Source organism: Mus caroli, chromosome 6, assembly GCF_900094665.2.
Source record: "Mus caroli chromosome 6, CAROLI_EIJ_v1.1, whole genome shotgun sequence".
Taxonomy (NCBI): Eukaryota; Metazoa; Chordata; class Mammalia; order Rodentia; family Muridae; genus Mus; species Mus caroli.
This window is the reverse complement of record NC_034575.1, coordinates 87,282,541-87,300,251: the sequence shown is the minus strand read 5'-3', so window position 1 is coordinate 87,300,251 and position 17,711 is coordinate 87,282,541. Positions and strand designations below refer to the sequence as shown.

Below are 17,711 nucleotides of genomic sequence, written 5' to 3'. Positions count from 1 at the left end.
ATACTCTGTCTGTGTTAAAGAGTCTACAAGGCTGATTAACTGGTTGTGACTCTGGAGAGTTAGAATGTTACAGGTCCTGTAGACAGATTANTTTAAGCTATCTTCAGCTCCCTTAATAGCTACTCAGTACCCATCTCTGTGTGTGACCTGCATGTGTCATTAGGGAAATCCTTTGGGAATACACAAATAGACTCCTAGCTTCCAATAGCCCAAAGGCTAAGAATGCTCCCAAATGATAGCCAAGAAGTTTCCCCAGTTTACANAACCTGCATGTGTCCACCAGTTTTTTTTTAAGTGTGTTCATTTATAAATCTTTTGTTTTGTTACCCTAGAAACTTCATAAAACTGTTTTCACAAACATGCTATTTGAGTCAGCCTGAATCCATGTTCCTGGGCTGTGATCATTCATATCTGACCATAGATCAATCCTCCCTTTGAGGTGACAGCCCTCTTTTTAACATGGATAGTTCTCTATATCTTTTCATAGCACTTTTTGGGAAAGGGTAAGAGGTGACCATGGCAGGAACCATCTGACTCTTATCCTGTGTCCCAGTGGCAGTAAAGAACCCTGGATCACACCAGGGCCAAAGGCACTCACGTTTCTGAGACACGGACATAGTTGGGTGGACAATCAAAGCGCAGGCAGCGGAAACTTCCCTGGATATTGTGGCAGGTCTCGGCCTCAGAGCAGTTGTGGGTGCCCAGTGCACACTCATCCAGGTCTGGAACGGGAGAGGAGAGCTGTTAAGAGAATCCTCATGGCCTAGGAACCCAGCCTGAACCACTCCCACCCACACTGGAAGCCCGGGTACTGGGCAGCTGTGTGGCCTAAGAGCACAGCTCATTCCCTTACAGAGCCATCTGCCCATCTCACTGGGGCACACAGCAGCAGGGGTCCTGTTCTGCTGGCTTCTCAGAATAAAGTTCATGATTGCCCGCTACATATTGAGCTTCATCACAGCCTGGGATGCTGGGCTAACAGCCAGCAGCCACAGTCACTAACCTGAATGCAGAGCTGCCTACCTGTCCCACCCAGGACCAACTCACTTTTCCTTCAAGACCCACAGGGCACCAGACTAGTGTTGGCCTGCCTCCCTAGGACTCCTTCCCTATACCCTGGCATCTGGACAGCATCCTTTCCTGTCCCTGTTGCCCCTGGACAGTGTGGCAGAGATTTGAGGACAGCAGCTCAGATCTCTGAGGCTCTCCTTCTAGTATGTTCATAGACAGTCCCCTGCCTCCTCACACCAGGGTGGGGTACAGATTCAAGGCCAAGCCTGGAAGATTCTGTGCTGGCCTAAATGGCAGAAAGCCCATCACCTTCCTCATCCCAAGCCTAGACACAGGGACTATTGCCCTGCCCTGAGCACAGTTGTTCTGAACATGTGGGCTTAGTGCTAAGCTCGAGGCCTGATGCAGACAGAAGCCTGACTATGTATGTGGGAGTGGAGGCTGTCACTCACCCTTGCAGGACCTCCCGTTGGCCATCATTGTGTACCCCTGTTCTGGGCATGCACACTGGTAGCTCCCAGGCACGTTGACACAGCGGAAGGTACAGAGAATGCCCGCGCCCTGTGCACACTCATCGATGTCTGTCAAAAAGGGTCAGCTGGTGAGCCTCACCCATCCACAGGCTCAGCCAGGAAGCCCAGGGTCCATTAAGAAGGGAAGACAAGAAGGCTCCAGTGGTGGGAGGGAATCGCTCAAAGCCACATAGGAGATGGGGAGCAGAATGGGGATGTGCCTCCCAGGACTGTGCACCACTAATAATGACAGCACCGTCCAAGGGCTATTTAGGTGCCAGCCTGAATTGGGCGATGTACTCCTGTTGAGATCAGGGTATCATACTTTACAGAGAAGGACCTTGAGGTCAGAGTGGAGAGACCCAAGGTCGCACAGCAGGAAAACTGTGGGCTGGGATATGAACTCAGACCCCACACTAAATCCTCTGGGATCCTGGCATATGGGGAAAGGGGCCCCTTCTTCATGTGAGTCCTGGGAGGGGCTCACCTATGCAGGTATGCCCATCCTCTGCCAGCTGGTAGCCCTGACGGCAGTAGCACTGATAGGAGCCATAGATGTTGGCACATTCCTGGCTGCAGCGCCGAGTCTCACACTCGTTCACATCTGTGGGAACAGAGCCTTCATTATAGTGAGTCCTCCCAGACTATATATTGGACTGGGCTGGCTCACCAGTATCCTTGTTTAGAGAGACTTTCCTTTCGGACACCCTTTGAGGAAGGTGGGGCCAGGCAGGACACTCAGTAAGGGCAAGTTTTCTGGCCCCAAGACAAACCAAGGCAAAGCCTGGTACTGCCCTGCTGGGAACACGCAACGACTCTTGAGTCACCTAGGCACAGAATAGGCCACCAAGAGCTGACACTGCTGAGGTGGGGGAGGGTGCAGGAGCTGCTGTAGGGTGAGGAAGGGAGACCTAGTTCATGGCTTCCTCAGAGCATCTGCCGACTGAGCCGTTTCCGATTAGACTGCACATGGCCTACACTGGACTTGGAGAAACAGCCATGAAGAAGACAGACAATATCTTCACCTGGAAGAGCTAGCTCACGTGTGGAGAGAAGAGGGGAGGAGAGGGACTGGTAAACAAGATGGCCAGCATGCCTAAGTACATCCAGAGGCGTGGGGAAAGCACATCAGAACAATGGAAAGGGTTGTCTCNCAGAGCTGCAGTCATAGGCAAAGTGATCAGGNAGGATGTAATCGTAGGGACAGGGCCATGTGGCCATCTAGGAAAGGGGCTCTGTAGGTGGTGGGCACAGCATGTGCAAAGGTCCTGAGGTGGGAGCTTGCTGAGTGTTTTTAGGGAACATGAATGAGGCAAAGGTGGCTGAGGCAGAAGAACTAAGGGGCATGCAAAAGGAAGCAATGACAGCTGACTGTATCTAACTCTTGAACTGAAGCCCATTCCCAAAAGACAGGCCACGTGTCAATATGTGGCTCATCTACTGTGCTGTGCTGTGCATCTGGCTGGCAGAATCCATGCTCAATTCACCTCCAGGTCTCCAACATGTAGCCAGTTGGAACACAGGGGNGAACGTAAGAATCGTGCCTAGGCAGAATGCTGTGGAGGTAGAGGCCCTGTCTGCTCCGGGTTGCACACACCCAATCTGGTATGAGGCATGCCCACAGTATAATGACAGTAGTGGGTACGAGTGACTATCCCAGTGTCTTGCTATAGCCACCTCCCACCCCTACTTACACACACACACACACACACACACACACACACACACACACACACAGGGCCAAAGGACTGGGAGTCTCACAGAGGTCTCAGCAGATTGGTCCCACTTGGAAGAGTGAGGAAAACTGTTAAAAAATTGGAGCCAGAGATGCCATGGTCTCTCGGCTGAAGCTCAGCTTCTCACTGAGCCACCTCATCACTCTCTTCCCTAGTGGACNTGAGCCAGCTGCACTAGGGGACTAAGCATCTGTGGGAACTCCGTGATGTCACTTCCCCAGCTACAGGCCCCTCACAGACTTGAACCACACCCTGTGCCACACTTGGTTTATCTCACTGTGTACTCCAAGGCTTACACGATCAGCCATGCATACAGAGCAGCTGATTTTACACACATGATGAAATTCCTGGTTTCTGAAAAGCCAGATAAATTAGACGGCCCCAGGCTTTACTGCCTGGTGGCATCATCTGTGGGAAACATGTGACCCTTGCTCCTGAGCACTCATGGCTGCCCAGTGCTGTCCTGCCAACAAACTCCCTGTGATCACAGCAGGAATCAGAGGCTGCCTGTCCAAGTAGGAGCTAGGTACATGGGCTCAGAAGGCAGGGGTCAGAAGCCAGGGTGAGCAGTACCTTCACAATGTTTGCCATCTGCGGCCAAAAGGAAGCCAGCAGCGCAGGAGCAGCGGTAGGAGCCTGGTGTGTTCTCACATGTGTGCTGGCACAGGCGGCCCGGCGAGACCCAGCATTCGTTCACATCTGCAAAGGAGACAATGAGCAGCAGGCACAGAGTGGGCAGCCAGGAGGGAATGTCTCAGAGGGTGCAGAAGCACAGGCAGACAAGGCAGTAAGGGGGCTACAGCATGGAGTCTTAGCCAAGGGGAGAGGAGGCTTGAAGACAGCCATCTGGGGAGGTCCGGGCCAGAGAACTGGTACAGAGCGGGTAGGCTCTTTGCTCCCAGTGGATCCCAGACCCCAGTGTCCTTTACCAATGCAGGTCCTGCCGAATGCATCCCTCTGGAAGCCGGGCTTGCAGTCACAGCGGTAGGATCCAGGGAGGTTATGGCACAGTTGGCCCTCACCACAGCGATGCACACCTGTCTCACACTCATTCACATCTGTGGGGCAGGCAAACAAGACACCCTGAGGTCTGGACAGCCCCTCTATGGGGCCTCTTGGGCAGAGAGGTAGATGGGGAGGCTCCAACCTTACCCACACATTCAGAGCCCTCCTCATTAGCATGGTAACCGCGACCGCAGACCAGTGGGTTCCTCTGACAGGTGTAGGAGCCCACTGTGTTGATGCAGCTGAACCCTGAGCGGCAAGGCTCTAGTAATGACGTGCATTCGTTGATGTCTGCAGAAGCAACAAGGTGATGGAAAGCCCGGCTTACCCCTCCTCCACTCATCTGCCCAGCTCTGGGTTTTAAGCCTAGACTATACCACCCCTGAACCCTGGTACGTGAGAATCCCACCTCCAGAAGCCACAGCCAGTGGGCTGACTACAGTGTGAACACATCTGTCCAATGGAACAGCTAAAGCAAGGGGAAGGCAAGGCTGGTTATGGTTGTTTATTATTATTATTATTATTATTATTATTTATCAAAGTATAAATGAATTCCTGGTGTTTTTGTGAACATGGCTCCCCACTAAACAGTTCAGCAAACACTATGGCTGGTGTTTTTGTGAACAGGTCTCCCCACTAAACAGTTCAGCAAACACTATGGCTGCCCCCATCTAGAATCCTGGAGCATAGTTGGTACTCAGGAAATACTGCCAGCTCTTTGCCTCTCTGTGCCACTGTCCCCTCTGCCACCTGCATTCTAGCAGAAGATAAGTCAGAAGCTCTAGGGACATGGTATGCCCTAGCTGTTTGGAAGGAGTAAGTGACATCTCAGACCTTCTCAGGACAATGAGGCCGGCATCTGTCACACGGCATGTCTCAACCATGGCATGGAGCTAATCTAGAGAGCCTCACAGTGGTTTTAGACAGTGAGGACAACTGTGGATTTCACTTCAGACAGGAACCCTGTGATATTGTATCCCAGACAGTTCTTTCTGTCAGCTGACTCAAAACACATGATCTGTGTTCTTTTAGTTTGGTCCCACAAGTAGGTAAACTGAGGCCCTGTGAGAAACAGCTCCAAGGTGAGCAGAGCAGCTACCATTCTGCACATACCCACTCAATGGATGGAGACATTGAGGCTGGGAGAAGGGGAGCCACCAGCTAGACTCACTAGGGTTCTAAAGCCTGCAGGACCTGAGGAGCCACAGCCCGAAGTCTGCTTACCCACACAGTTGCCCTCGGGGTCCTGCAAGAAGCCATCCATGCAGCGTTGCCGGGCCTGGCAGTAGAAGGAGCCCTTGGTGTTCTGGCATGAGAAGCCTGCCTGGCAGTTGTGTGTGCCCGTCACACACTCGTCCACGTCTGCCACACAGAGGCTGGGCATTAGGGGCAGGAGGCAGGAAGACCCTGCCCTCACAGCCAGCAGCCCTGCCACACTTCAAAGCTTCACACCATTGTAATCCCAGCAGCCACAAAGGTCTGCATCCCAGTAAGGTGGCAGAGTGGAGTCACTAAGGAGGCCCATGTCCCAGGAGTAAAAGTGACATAACCACATGCTCCACACTTCTCCATGATCCCTGCCACTATTCAAAGCATCCGACATGATTAAATTTATCCCATTCTCACAGCAACACAGAGTACATCCTGTGACTGGCCCACTTTATGAAAGAGGAGAAACTGAGGCACAGGCAAGCTTCCATTGCTACAGAATGCCAGGCAGTCTGACTCCCTACCACCCATCACACCATACTGGTGAGGAGCAAGCAGAAACGTGTGAGAGACTGTATCCTAAGGTTAAGTCACACTTGTCACTGGAGCCCAGAGGCTCACATTTGGGGTCCTTGCCAGGAGCCTTCCTCCATTTCGTAGGCCTCAGTGCCTGCTGTTCCCTATGCCCACAGCACCTTTCCAGGTAGCCTCCCATTGTCTATGTTTCAACTACACTCTCACTTTCCTGAGAACCTTTCTAGACACTCATTGGAGACACATCCTCCTACCTCCCACGACTGCTTCACCATCTCTGTATTCCCCACATCCTCTACCATGAGGTCACAGACAGGTCACCTCATACCAGTGCTACTGGTACCCAGAACCCTGTCTGGCATTAAAAGAAGCTTAAGAAATATGTGAGACACTAAAAAAAATCCCTCTTATTAGGAAGCTAGAATTTTCCAGTGAATGAGATATGAACAATCATCTGTGGGGCTCCACTTCAGTGTGCAAATGGGGAAACTGAGGCCATAAGAATGATTAGCATAGCAATGATCAGCAGGTGGTAGGAAGGGCAGGGGCAGGTGTTGCCCTTGTCCCAGCTCCCACCCCTAGCCTCAGAGACCACCCCACCCCCACCTCAAGGAAAGCCAAGTGCAGGAATGGGGGAGGGGAGACAGGGCAGGGGTAGGGACATTCCTGGGACAGTTAGCCTAGAGAGCAGATGTGAGGTTCTGCCACACTCACTCCAGTGGAGTCTGCATGACAAGTCCAAAAGCTTGGCCAAAGTCCTGAGACACAAAGTTTCATGGAAACTGGTCTCCTGGAGAGTCTAGCACTTTCTTACCTGTGCATTCACCATCTGTGAGGACATAGCCTGACTCACAGGTGAGCGCCTTGTAGCATTGGAAGGAACCTGGCGTNTTCACACAGTGCTCGGCCCGGGTGCACGTGTGCAGGTCTGTCACACACTCATTGATGTCTGTGTGGAGATTGAGGCAGCTATCAGGGTCTGCAGGGGCTCCAGGTACTGGAGCCTAGCACATAGGCCTAGCACAACCAGGCACTGAGACAGGAAGCACCAGGCTCTGACCTCAGGTACTCACCATGCAGGGAGAAGCATGAAGCTGATGTCCCCTTATCCAAGTATCCCTTCATTCAACAAAGATTTATCACACCCCTCTAGGAGTCAAGCAGGGCTCTTGACAAGAGGGATGGGTGAGTGAACAAGATAGAAATGCCTGCCCTTGGAGCAGATGCTTGGGGATGCTTGCATATGCAATGAGGTTGCTCAAAGGGGACTATGGGGACCACAGCAGGAGGAAGGTGGGCTGAGGCAGAGACAGGGCAAGCAAGTTTAAGGCAGGGATGAGGAGCACTGTCAGAAGACGGACATCTGAGTAGGAAGGTGAAGAGGTGACAGCAGGAGCCGCTCTGACAGTTCAGGCAGAAGGAACAGTTAGATGATAGCCCAGGCAGGTTCAGGACTAACCCAGAGGCAGGTGTGGCTGTAGGGGAGAGAAGAAAATGTGAACAGACGAGGTTATACCAAGGAGAGGATGGGAGCCATAGTGGTTCCTGCTATAGGAATGAAGGCACTCTGGTTGGAGCTGGTGAGCAGACTAGGAGGAGATGTCGTTTATCCACAGAAGGATGGTGGCTGGTATGCTGGAAGAGAGCAGAAGCAGCCAGACCCCTCAGATGGCAGAAGGGGAAGTGAGAGAACCAGGAGATCAGAAAAGCTTTGGGCTGAGCAGCTAAACAGATGCCAGCACCTGGGATGGGTGGCCTGTGGGAGGCAGGTGTGCTGAAGTGGGGTCCTCAGGGGCTAGGAGGCAGCTAATGACCTACCTCTGGGCTCACAGGGTTAGTCTTCCTAACTCTGGGCTCACTGAAGGAACTGAGGGGGTAGTCAGGTGGCTGAGGTCACTTGAAGGAATAGGTACATGAAGAAGAGGCCACGGACAGACATTGGGACACTCTAGGGATAAGCAGCTGGGAGTGGGCTGGATGGAGCCTGGAAGGGCCCTTAGCCCTGGCCTGTACCTGGCATGTAATGGTACTAGGCACAGCCTACTTGCTTAGTGCTACACTGGCCAGTGCTTATTTTCCACCAGGTCCCTGTGCCACACAGTGGGTTAGCACAGCCTCTGACCCTGATGGATAGGTCAAGGCGGGCAAGTGGAGACACAGATGAAGAGGGGTCCCTGGGGCTCAGATCAGAGGGCTCTCTTCCCTGGTCCTGCAATGCCAGATGCTTCTCAGGGGTAGTAACATTTGAGTTGAATCTATGAGTATGATTAGGGGACCAGGTAGGAAAGTAGGGGTGGGGAAGAGACCCTTCCAGGCAGAGACGGTATAGATAGAAATGGGGATAGGGAAGGGACAGTTTTGAGTCAAGCTTGCCATGGAGGTACAATCAGGCACCACAAAGACATCTGATGTACAGCTGAATAGGCACAGGGAGATGGGCACCTAGGACCCTAGGAGTTTCCCACAGCTAAGAGGCCTTAGAGTATTGTATGACAAGAGTCACCACTCACAAAGATCCCCAGGGGTCAGGAAGCTACAAGAACTGATCAGACTCACTGTCTTGTAATACAGAGGTGGCCATTTCACAGATGAGGAGATCTTTCACCCCAAAGGGATGCCACTGGACTGAATTACGCAGCCAGCAAATATGGAATCTAGGGCGCTTGCTCCGAGCTACAGGCTTTTCTCGCTGCCTGCTTCCCANTGCAGAGAGTCCTCAGAGCAGGGCTGTGCCATTCCTACTCCCTGCAGTCCAGCGTAGCTGTGGAACTTTCTTAAGAGTAAAGCATAAAGGGGGCCCTGGCAGAGGCCACACCAAGCTGTCCCCAGCTTCTAGGCCTCAGCTTCTAGCTCAGGGAACCCTGCTAGCATTCCTCCTAGGGACTAATGCACCCGGTCTCCATGGTGACCTTCAGATGCAGATGCCTCTTTTGTGGAGTGGGGAAACTAAGGCTCAGAGTGGTCATGGACTTCAGTGAAGCCACATCATCCCAGCATGGTCCTGCTCCTCCCCTGTCTGAGTTCCTGCACCTGAGCAGAGCAACTGGGGAACCCCCGAGCCCCCAAGTGATGTTGGCTTGAAGTGGGAGGAGAGTGACTGATAGCAGAATAAAGAGGGAAGAAATGCAGAGCTTGCTCATAAATCTTGCTGAATGGAATGTATCTTGGCTTTCTCATCCGTGGGCTCATCTTTCAGCAGCTAAGAACCCTGCAGCAGAGGTCATAGCTGCCAAGCCAGGGAGTGGCAAATGGGGGGACATCCTGAGAGGGGGCCCACATGCCTCCCAGCACGCACACACACAGACCCAGTCCACCCAGGAGGAACTGCCATCACTGGCAAGCACATCAGGAGGGCCATGTTGTACCGTGGGTGCAGCNAGGCAAACATGTCAGCCAGCACTGCTGCCCAGCGGTGCAGGGGAGGAAGAGGACATGTCCAGGCTGGACATGGTCCCCAAGCACAGGCAAGACAGACAGGACTCTGGCCGCAAGCCCTGAGCACTGTGTGCCCTGGTCCCACCTCCACACCTCTTTCCCAACTGTCTCCTTCCTGTTTTGTGGCTTTTCCCATCTCCAAGTCCCNCCCATCCTTGGGAATAGGTGGAGCTATTCCTCTTTCCCCTGGGTGCCAGTTGGCAAGAGTGAAGTCTCCCTTTGCCTGTTTCCCTATCATTGCATCAGCCAGTCTGCCTGACTTCTCCTCTACTCAGTGCTATCTCTGAGATGCAGGAAGCCAGGGCTTATATTTTTTCCTCAGTGAGAATACCAGGTAACTCAGACACAAGACAGTATGGAGTCCTTCCTTGTCCACAGAACTCCAGAATCCCAGCCCCCGCCTATACAGGCATAGATAGACAAGAGGCCCAGCCATGTGCAGGTTTACACAGNGCTCACATCTTCCTTGTCCATTGAAGGAAGGCTCAGAGGGGAAAGTGACATTTGTTCAGGGTCACGCAGCAAATGGATGCTGAACTGGGCCAGCTGGACCAGGACAATCTACTTGCCTCTCGGGAGATCCCAGATAAATCTACAAGCAAGCTAAGTGGCCGAGGTAACAGGATGTATGACCCAGACTATGTGCACACGGCACATGCACCCAAATCCTCGTAGCTGTCAGTAGCTTCCAATAGCTGAGAAAAGANAAGATCCAGAGCCACTGGNGTCCTGCCTNCCACCCAGGCNTCCCTGCTTCCACACTGCTACATGGCCCTGCTGCCCACATCTGGCCTTCCTGTCTCTGACCCATCCCTGAGATATCCCACTAGCTTTCTGAGTCACGGGCATATCTGGGAACACAGCCACGGAGAACAAGCGGGACAAGACACCAGGACACAAGGGTANGACACAGAGCTCGGCAGGCTGCTGTGTGGGAGCTCACATGCAAAGGGTAGTAGGCCCTTTAGCATGTGGCACTATGTGGTGGGTTGGCGTGGAGCAGAGCAGACAGCNGTGACGTGGGCGGCGGCAGGTAGGGGCTCCNGCTTACCCACACACTTCCTATGTGCGTTGAGGATATAGCCCTCTGCACACAGCACTGTGTGGTTGACACAGTAGAAGGATCCCAGGGTGTTCACACAGAACTGTTTCCAGCTACAATCGTGAGTGCCCATCAAACACTCGTCTTGGTCTAATGACAGCCACGGAAGGAAAAACAGAAGGCTGTTAGAGAGGCGTGTCTGCCAGGGGCATCCAGGGAGAGAGAGATGAAGAACCCTGTGTGTGCTGGAGAGAGGGGCAAAGAACGTGTGTTCGCCTGTCAGGGGACAGCTGAACCTTAGACCCAAGTTGAGTTTGTAAAACTCAAAGATGTTAGAGCTGCCCCTACTGCCCAGTAAGGGCAGATGGAGAGAGACTCAGAGAGGGCAAGCAGCCAGCCCAGAGTAAAACCTGGGCAGCAAACTTTTCTCAACCCATGCTTGGTAATAATGCCCAGGTCTACAGCAACCAAAGAGATCACAACAGAAGGATCTGAAATTTCAAGGGCTCTGGGGTCCAGGCCAGTAGCATTCACAGAAGGGGCTGGGGAGGAGGGCTCCAGAGGCTGCCAGGCGAGGGCTATACAGAAGGGCCTCCATGAGAAGAAGCTTTATAAAGTTTCCCCAGAAACTCAAATCTGGAGATATTTTTAAAAATCCTCAGGCTGTCCCAGCAGGGAATCCCTGTGATTATTCCTGAGAACAAAGGGAGACAGGCCTCCTCCTGTGTGGGAGCTGTACATGCCCTCACAGGTGTGCCTTTGCAGCCTCTGCCCTGTTCCCCTCCACTCTTCCTGCTGGAGTGTGCCAGGGGTGTCTGGCAGAGGCAGTAAACTGGGCCTCGGGCAGCAGGTCCAAGACTTCTGAACCAAGATACGTTTCTCAGTCCCCAGAGCCCTGGGGAGAATCAGAGCTCAAAGAACACATTATCCCCTGGGTCTGTTGTCTCCATCATCAGAGAGAAAGGCCAATCAGTTGTCACCAGGCTCTGTGCTTTAGCACCTTCTCTGGACTCACTTGNAGGGTGTCAGTTACATACAGAGCCTCTAGAGTATGTGGGATGTGAGNTTCAGAGAAGAANGTGGGCATCCTTTTGGACAAGCCTGATNATTCTATGCAGATATTCAGACCATGCCTTCTGAGCCTGAGCCATACATATCCTAGACTTGGCTCTCTATCCTGNTTCTGCTAAGACAGGAGGGGTAAGATCCTAGGACCCTCAAACTAGTTCAAACAAAACTCACTGAGGAAGCCAACCAATAGGCGTCAGAACCACTGTTCCCATTGTATACTGTGTACTGAGAGGTTCTATCTACAGTGGCCCCACTGAGACATACAATCACCTATGCTGGTCANTGCGGTAAAAGGGATGGACTTTGTGAACATCACTCTTCATGTGTTTGTGACTGGCAGAGGAAGCTCACCGCCACCAGTGTCAATTCCCTCTCCATGACTGAGGCCCTTCTCCTCACTGCAGGCATGTGGGGGAGGAGTGGGGGAGGTAAGGTCACTTCTGGATGCTGCCACCAACATAGTGACATATCCAACACAGTGACACATCGCTCCCTTCTCTCTTTCTCCACCTCGGGCTGGAGCATGGATGAACTCAGAGATCACAAAGTCAGCTTAGCCTTGTAGACCACACCAGCCCTCAGGGAGCAGTGAGTTGAGAATGATCCATATCTGGCTTGAGTCCTGATTAGAACACAAGTTCAAAGCTTATCCAGACCCCTAGTGAGGTTGTCTGGAGGGCCAGCAGAATTCCCAGGAATCTGTGTTCAATGGGCCTTCAGGTGATGCAGTACACATTCGATTCTGAGAGGCATTTGGTCCTTAGACAGCAGCAGAGCAGCCAGATAGGAGTCCAGAGCTCTACAGCCGCATGGAGGGCCAATACCAAGGGCTCAGTGACACCAGAGGGAACCGCCTACACTGTCCTGCTGGGCTTCTCTGTCACAACAGCTGAACCTCACGATCAGGGTNCATTTGAAGTCCTGATCTCCCCTTCCCAAAGCTCTCACCATGGGCCAAACAGATCTGCAAAGATCAGAGGGTAACCCCAAAGTACTCACCTTCACAGGACACACCATCTGCCATGATGGCGTAGCCAGGGAAGCAGGAGCACATAGCTGTGTCCCCAACAACACGACACACCTGACGGCAGGGCCCATTGTCTGAGGAAAAAGTCTCAGAGTCAGAATTCATAAGCCCTGGCCACACTGCTCATCCTTCAGGTCTGAGGTATGGGTTGGGGTTTCCACTGCAGGCCCAGAGAGACAGAGGTGTGAAAAGATGGGAGCCCCAGGCCTGAGTCTTTTCACAGGGTCCCCAGTAAATGCCTCCAGTCCCAGCTGGCACGAGAGACAATATTTTGGGTTCCTCCCACACACCACTCAGATGTCAATCCATCCCTTGAGTACCAGCAAGGACAGTGAGGGATAAAAGCAGAAGGCAGGAAGGGAAGTCTTCCCAGCATCCCTGAATGAAGAGTTGGCTTTACAGGAATGAAACATAGCAGGTGATCCTCCTTGACCAGGGTCACCTAGAGACCCAGAATCCCCTGATGTCTCCTCCTCCTCCTCCTCTTCCTCCCTCTCCTCTTCCTCCTCTTCTACCTCCTCTTCTTCCTCCTCTTCCTCTTTCTCCTCTTCTACCTCCTCTTCCTCTTCCTCCTCTTCTTCCTCCCCCTCTTCCTCCTCTTCCTCCCCCTCTTCCTCCTCTCCCGACCCCTCCTCCCCCTCTTCCTCCTCTTCTTCCTCCTCCTCCTCCTCAGTCATCAACAGACAGGCCCTTTCACAAAGCAGAGGCATCAGATAGCCTGGCCCAACCTGTACACACCCAGCCCCAGAGCCTACCACACCACACGACTCAGCTCAGACCCCTGCAGCTCAGCCCTGCAGAAGGGCCATCTTTCCACTCACCTTTGCAGGTGTTGGGCTGTGGCACGGGCAGTGGGATGGTGTTGGGAGATACCTGGGCAGACTCAGACCTTGGTGCAGACTCTCGTGCAGTGTCCAACTGTGGGGCACCTCCATCTGTTACAGGTAGAGCATGTGGCAGGGGGCATGCTCACATCTTCTGCCAGGGCTTAGACACTCACAGTCAACCGCACCAGGCACTGACTGATGATCACTGCCACTCCCCTTGCTCATTCACAAGGGAGCATACTGAGGNTCGGGGTACGGACACACCTTGGGCAAGAGCTATCTCACAGCTACTAGGAAAAGGCAAAAGAGTAAAGGAAGAAATAGGGGGTATCTAGACTAGAAAACAGCTCCACCCATACAGCTGGCATGGAGAAAACCCTGGTGCTGGAGACACAGCTGGGCCTGCTCCAGGTCTCTGAAGCCTAGGAGCCTCCTCTGGCTTATGCCAGCATCAACACAGGGGCAGCAGGAAGAGAGGTATCCTANGAAGGCTATCCTCCATTGGCAGGACAAGCCTGTCNCTGGGCTGCCTACAGCTTACCTGGGCGGCAGGTGCGGCCATCACCCTGCAGCTCGAATCCAGGGAAGCAGGCACAGCGGTAGGAGCCGACGGTGTTGATGCAAAGATGCTGGCAAAGCTCCCCAGGGAGCATCAGGCACTCATCCTGGTCATCTCCTGGCAGGCTATTGGGCAGTTCAGCCTCAGTGCCCAGTGACAGGGCCTCCCGGCTTGCCATCTCCGTCTCTGAAACTGGGGTGGTTGGTCAGCACTTGGAACATAGCCAACATGGCCAATGGGTGGCTGAGCCCACAGGATCCAGGAAAGCAACAGAGGCTCAAAAGATGATAAGGATGAAGAAGTAAAGGAGGGAGAGAGGGAGGAATGGATGGATGACCACATGGGTGGGGAGGTGGGTGGGAGTGGAGTGGACGAATGGATGAACAATAGTGAACCCATAGCAGCTGGGTCTGAGTCTTCATCATCTAAGTCTCCTTCAATAGGACAGGACCGTGCCTATTTAGGGNTCTTACTAAAGTGCTAAACTGGAGCTGTAGAAAGAGTGCTAGCCTGAGTTGAGACAGATGAGGATGTGACATCTGATTGCAGCATCCTTAGCTGTGTCAGCAGTCTCTTTGGGTCTCCAGGCTCTGGGGTACACGGTCTACTCCCCAGAGGGCAGCAGGGGAGTGGAGGAGAGCTGTTCTGCATTGGCCAGATGCAACAAGAGAACAGAAGGCTGGCACGAAGCTACATCCAAGGGCATGTCACAGGGAAGGTGGGTGCATTGAGCTCCCCCCTGAGGAGCCCTATCCTGGTGATCACAGCTCTGTCCTGAGGACCTGGAACTGTGAGCAGACAGAGGCCAGGCCCAGGGTCAAAAATCAAGGCTCAGGGATCCCNGAGCCCACCAGGATGTACCTCCATGGGCCAAGCCCAGCTCATTGTCATCTGCATGCTCTTCTGACCATGTTCACAACAGAAGAGAAAAGAGGAGGATGTGCCTGAGGCTATTTTAAACAGTCTGCTCCCAGCACCTGTATCTCACATACCCAAGCCACTCAGAAGCTCTACACAGAAGAGACACAATGTTACTGTGGGTGGTTAAGTGAGGGGATGAATGGACCCTGCCCAGCTGTGTGGTCCACCTGGTCCCAGCCCCCCATGCTTTGTTCTGACCTCTGATGCTGGGTTTACTCCTGAATGCTACCTTAAACCACTCTCTGGCTAATAACTTGTTCTTCATAAATTATCATCTTCAACCAGTATCTTGGATGAGCTGGTGGATGGGTGTGGGGGTGGATGGGAGAAAAATAGGTGAATGAGTAGGGGAGGTGAGTGATGGATTGATTGGGGGATGGATGAGGAAGCAGAACAATAAACAGATAGGCATGTGGATGGATGAAGGTGTTTGTATGCATGGATGGATGGATGGATGGATGGATGGATGGATGGATGGATAGATGGATGGATGAATGCATGGATGGATGCATGGATGGATGGATGGATGGATGCATGCATGCATGCATGGATGCATGGATGCATGGATGCATGGATGGATGGATAGATGGATGGATGCATGGATGGATGGATGCATGCATGCATGGATGGATGGATGCATGCATGCATGGATGGATGGATGCATGCATGCATGGATGGATGGATGGATAGAATAGCAAATAGATGATAGCCTGATGCACAGATAATCAGATGAAGAATGATATAAGCAGAACATGATGCCCAGCTAGGGAAACAGTGGAAGGGTGTGGAGATGGTCAGACAGTCAGGGTGGTGAAGGGAGAGTAGAAGGGCAGATGGTCACTGGTGATTGGTGAATGGTACAGAGAACTGTGGGATTGCCAGGGCAGCACNAACGGGGTTAGAGTCCAGTCAGCAGCCGCAGAACTCTATAAAGCAGAGCTCAAACCTCAAACCACATACAGTAATGGACCAGGGTCCCCACTGTAGCCCAAAGCCGCCCAGCCCAACCACCCTAGGAGCCCATCTGTCCTCCTTCAACTGCCTCCACCTGGGAGAATAGCACCCACCTCTGCGAGGAGCAGCCTCAGGTTCTGGTGGCCGGCGGACCTCAGGAACTATGAGGGGCTCTTCACCTTCACAGCAGGAGAGCATGACATGGTTGCAGGGATAGCCCAGGTTGGGGTTGGACTCACACGACTGGCCNTCAGCCCGCACTCGGAGTCCCAGGCCACAGCAGTCACAGCATTGCTAAGGGAGACAGANCATCACAACCAGGACCTTAGAGCATGCCTGTTCCCACAGTCTATGTGCCTGTGATTCATTCAGGGTCTGTGGGCACAGCCTGGGGCAGATTCTGCAGTGAATTAACATTGTCTGGTCCCTCTGTCTGCTTGTGTGTTCTCCCAGGGTGGAAGGTGGCCCACCCCTACATCCCAAGTCTGGAGAAGGGTAGGACTAATGTTAATTTTCCTTAATGAATGAATAAATGTCCCTTGGAAAGAACTACAAATAAAGACCAGGCACACTCACCATGCCCCACCCTCAGAAGCAGACGGTAATCCTGTCAGCTCAACAAAGACAGCATTTCCTAAGGGCCCTTGCAGTCCGGGTGACTTCATAAAGTGTTTGGGACAGGATCTACTTGGAAGTGTACCTGTCTCTCTCTCTCCCTGGTCATCCTCCTTAGAGTGTATGTGTTGGAGCTCCTGGTATCACATCAGGTTATGAAGGGACCTGAAGCTAACACTACACACTGACCATTCAACAAAAAGACAAAGAGAGGTTGGGTCCCTAAGGATATGCAGACCCATCGGTTCAGACAGCCAACTGACATGGGGAAGTCTGGTTTGCACTGTCAAACTGTGGCAATGGACTGGTACAGCAAAAGCCCANCTGACCAGCATCCCNGGCATCTACACTCTGGAGCCGAACAGCTCAGAGACTCAGAGAGTGAGCATGCGGTTCCGGGTCAATGACTTGCTTCGGTCACTAGGGTGAGACAGAAGTGATCATGTGCCCATTTGAGCCTAGCCTTCTAAAGGTCTTGTGTGTCACTATAGCTTGAGGTTAGCATATGCCTACTCCAGGACCCAGGGTGGGTCTAATGGCAGATCCTAGGTCACTGAGGGAATGCCCTTGAAGGGGACTTGGGGACACTGGTCTCTTCTCTCTTACGTAAGAAACTGGCCTTCCTATGCACACCATGCCACACCATGATACCTCACCACAAGCCCAAAGGCAGCAGGGCCAAGTGAGAGCAAATGGAACCAAAACCTTTCACTCACAAAAGGGATCCTCTCGGGCATGTTATCAGAATGAGGAAAACTTAAGTGACATGTATACTTTCAATCTCTTTCCTGGGGCCCTATCTGAACTAGGCTCAGCCAGCCCATTGTGGGAGGGAACAAAGATAGCTCAGCTGAGCCACCTGATTCCAGAGCAGCCACCAGCCAAAGACAGCTACACAGGCCCACTAAAACAAGCAAGCCACAGGCATAGCTACAGTGAGTGACACCCTTCACCTGATGCTTCAATACACACTGCCAAAAACCACATGAACACAAGCTCTAGGTGCTGGCACTGGGCCAGGACGGGGATTCCTTGTCCATGTTTTATGCATGGAGAAACTGAAGCTAAGAGAAGAGGTCTGGACTTGGGGTAAAAATAACCTCAGAATGGGCTGGAGAGATGGCTCAGTGGGTAAGAGCACCCGACTGCTCTTCCGAAGGTCCGGAGTTCAAATCCCAGCAACCACATGGTGGCTCACAACCATCCGTAATGAGATCTGACGTCCTCTTCTGGAGTGTCTGAAGACAGCTACA

The 17,711-nt window shown here is 52.7% G+C and overlaps 1 protein-coding gene across 1 annotated transcript in view; it reads right to left on the bottom strand.

Moving 5' to 3' along the window:
- Nucleotides 1-17,711, bottom strand: part of Fbln2 (fibulin 2) — a 59,635-nt gene that overhangs the window by 1,490 nt on the left and 40,434 nt on the right. The window contains exons 4-17 of the mRNA XM_029478234.1: nucleotides 17,115-17,184; nucleotides 15,957-16,137; nucleotides 13,951-14,160; nucleotides 13,404-13,517; nucleotides 12,555-12,656; nucleotides 10,494-10,634; nucleotides 6,822-6,956; nucleotides 5,489-5,626; nucleotides 4,412-4,555; nucleotides 4,189-4,317; nucleotides 3,833-3,958; nucleotides 2,011-2,127; nucleotides 1,464-1,592; nucleotides 599-722 (exon numbers count right to left, since the gene is read on the bottom strand). Coding sequence (XP_029334094.1) covers nucleotides 599-722; nucleotides 1,464-1,592; nucleotides 2,011-2,127; nucleotides 3,833-3,958; nucleotides 4,189-4,317; nucleotides 4,412-4,555; nucleotides 5,489-5,626; nucleotides 6,822-6,956; nucleotides 10,494-10,634; nucleotides 12,555-12,656; nucleotides 13,404-13,517; nucleotides 13,951-14,160; nucleotides 15,957-16,137; nucleotides 17,115-17,184 — 1,860 coding nt within the window. The remainder of the gene's footprint in view (nucleotides 1-598; nucleotides 723-1,463; nucleotides 1,593-2,010; nucleotides 2,128-3,832; nucleotides 3,959-4,188; nucleotides 4,318-4,411; nucleotides 4,556-5,488; nucleotides 5,627-6,821; nucleotides 6,957-10,493; nucleotides 10,635-12,554; nucleotides 12,657-13,403; nucleotides 13,518-13,950; nucleotides 14,161-15,956; nucleotides 16,138-17,114; nucleotides 17,185-17,711) is intronic.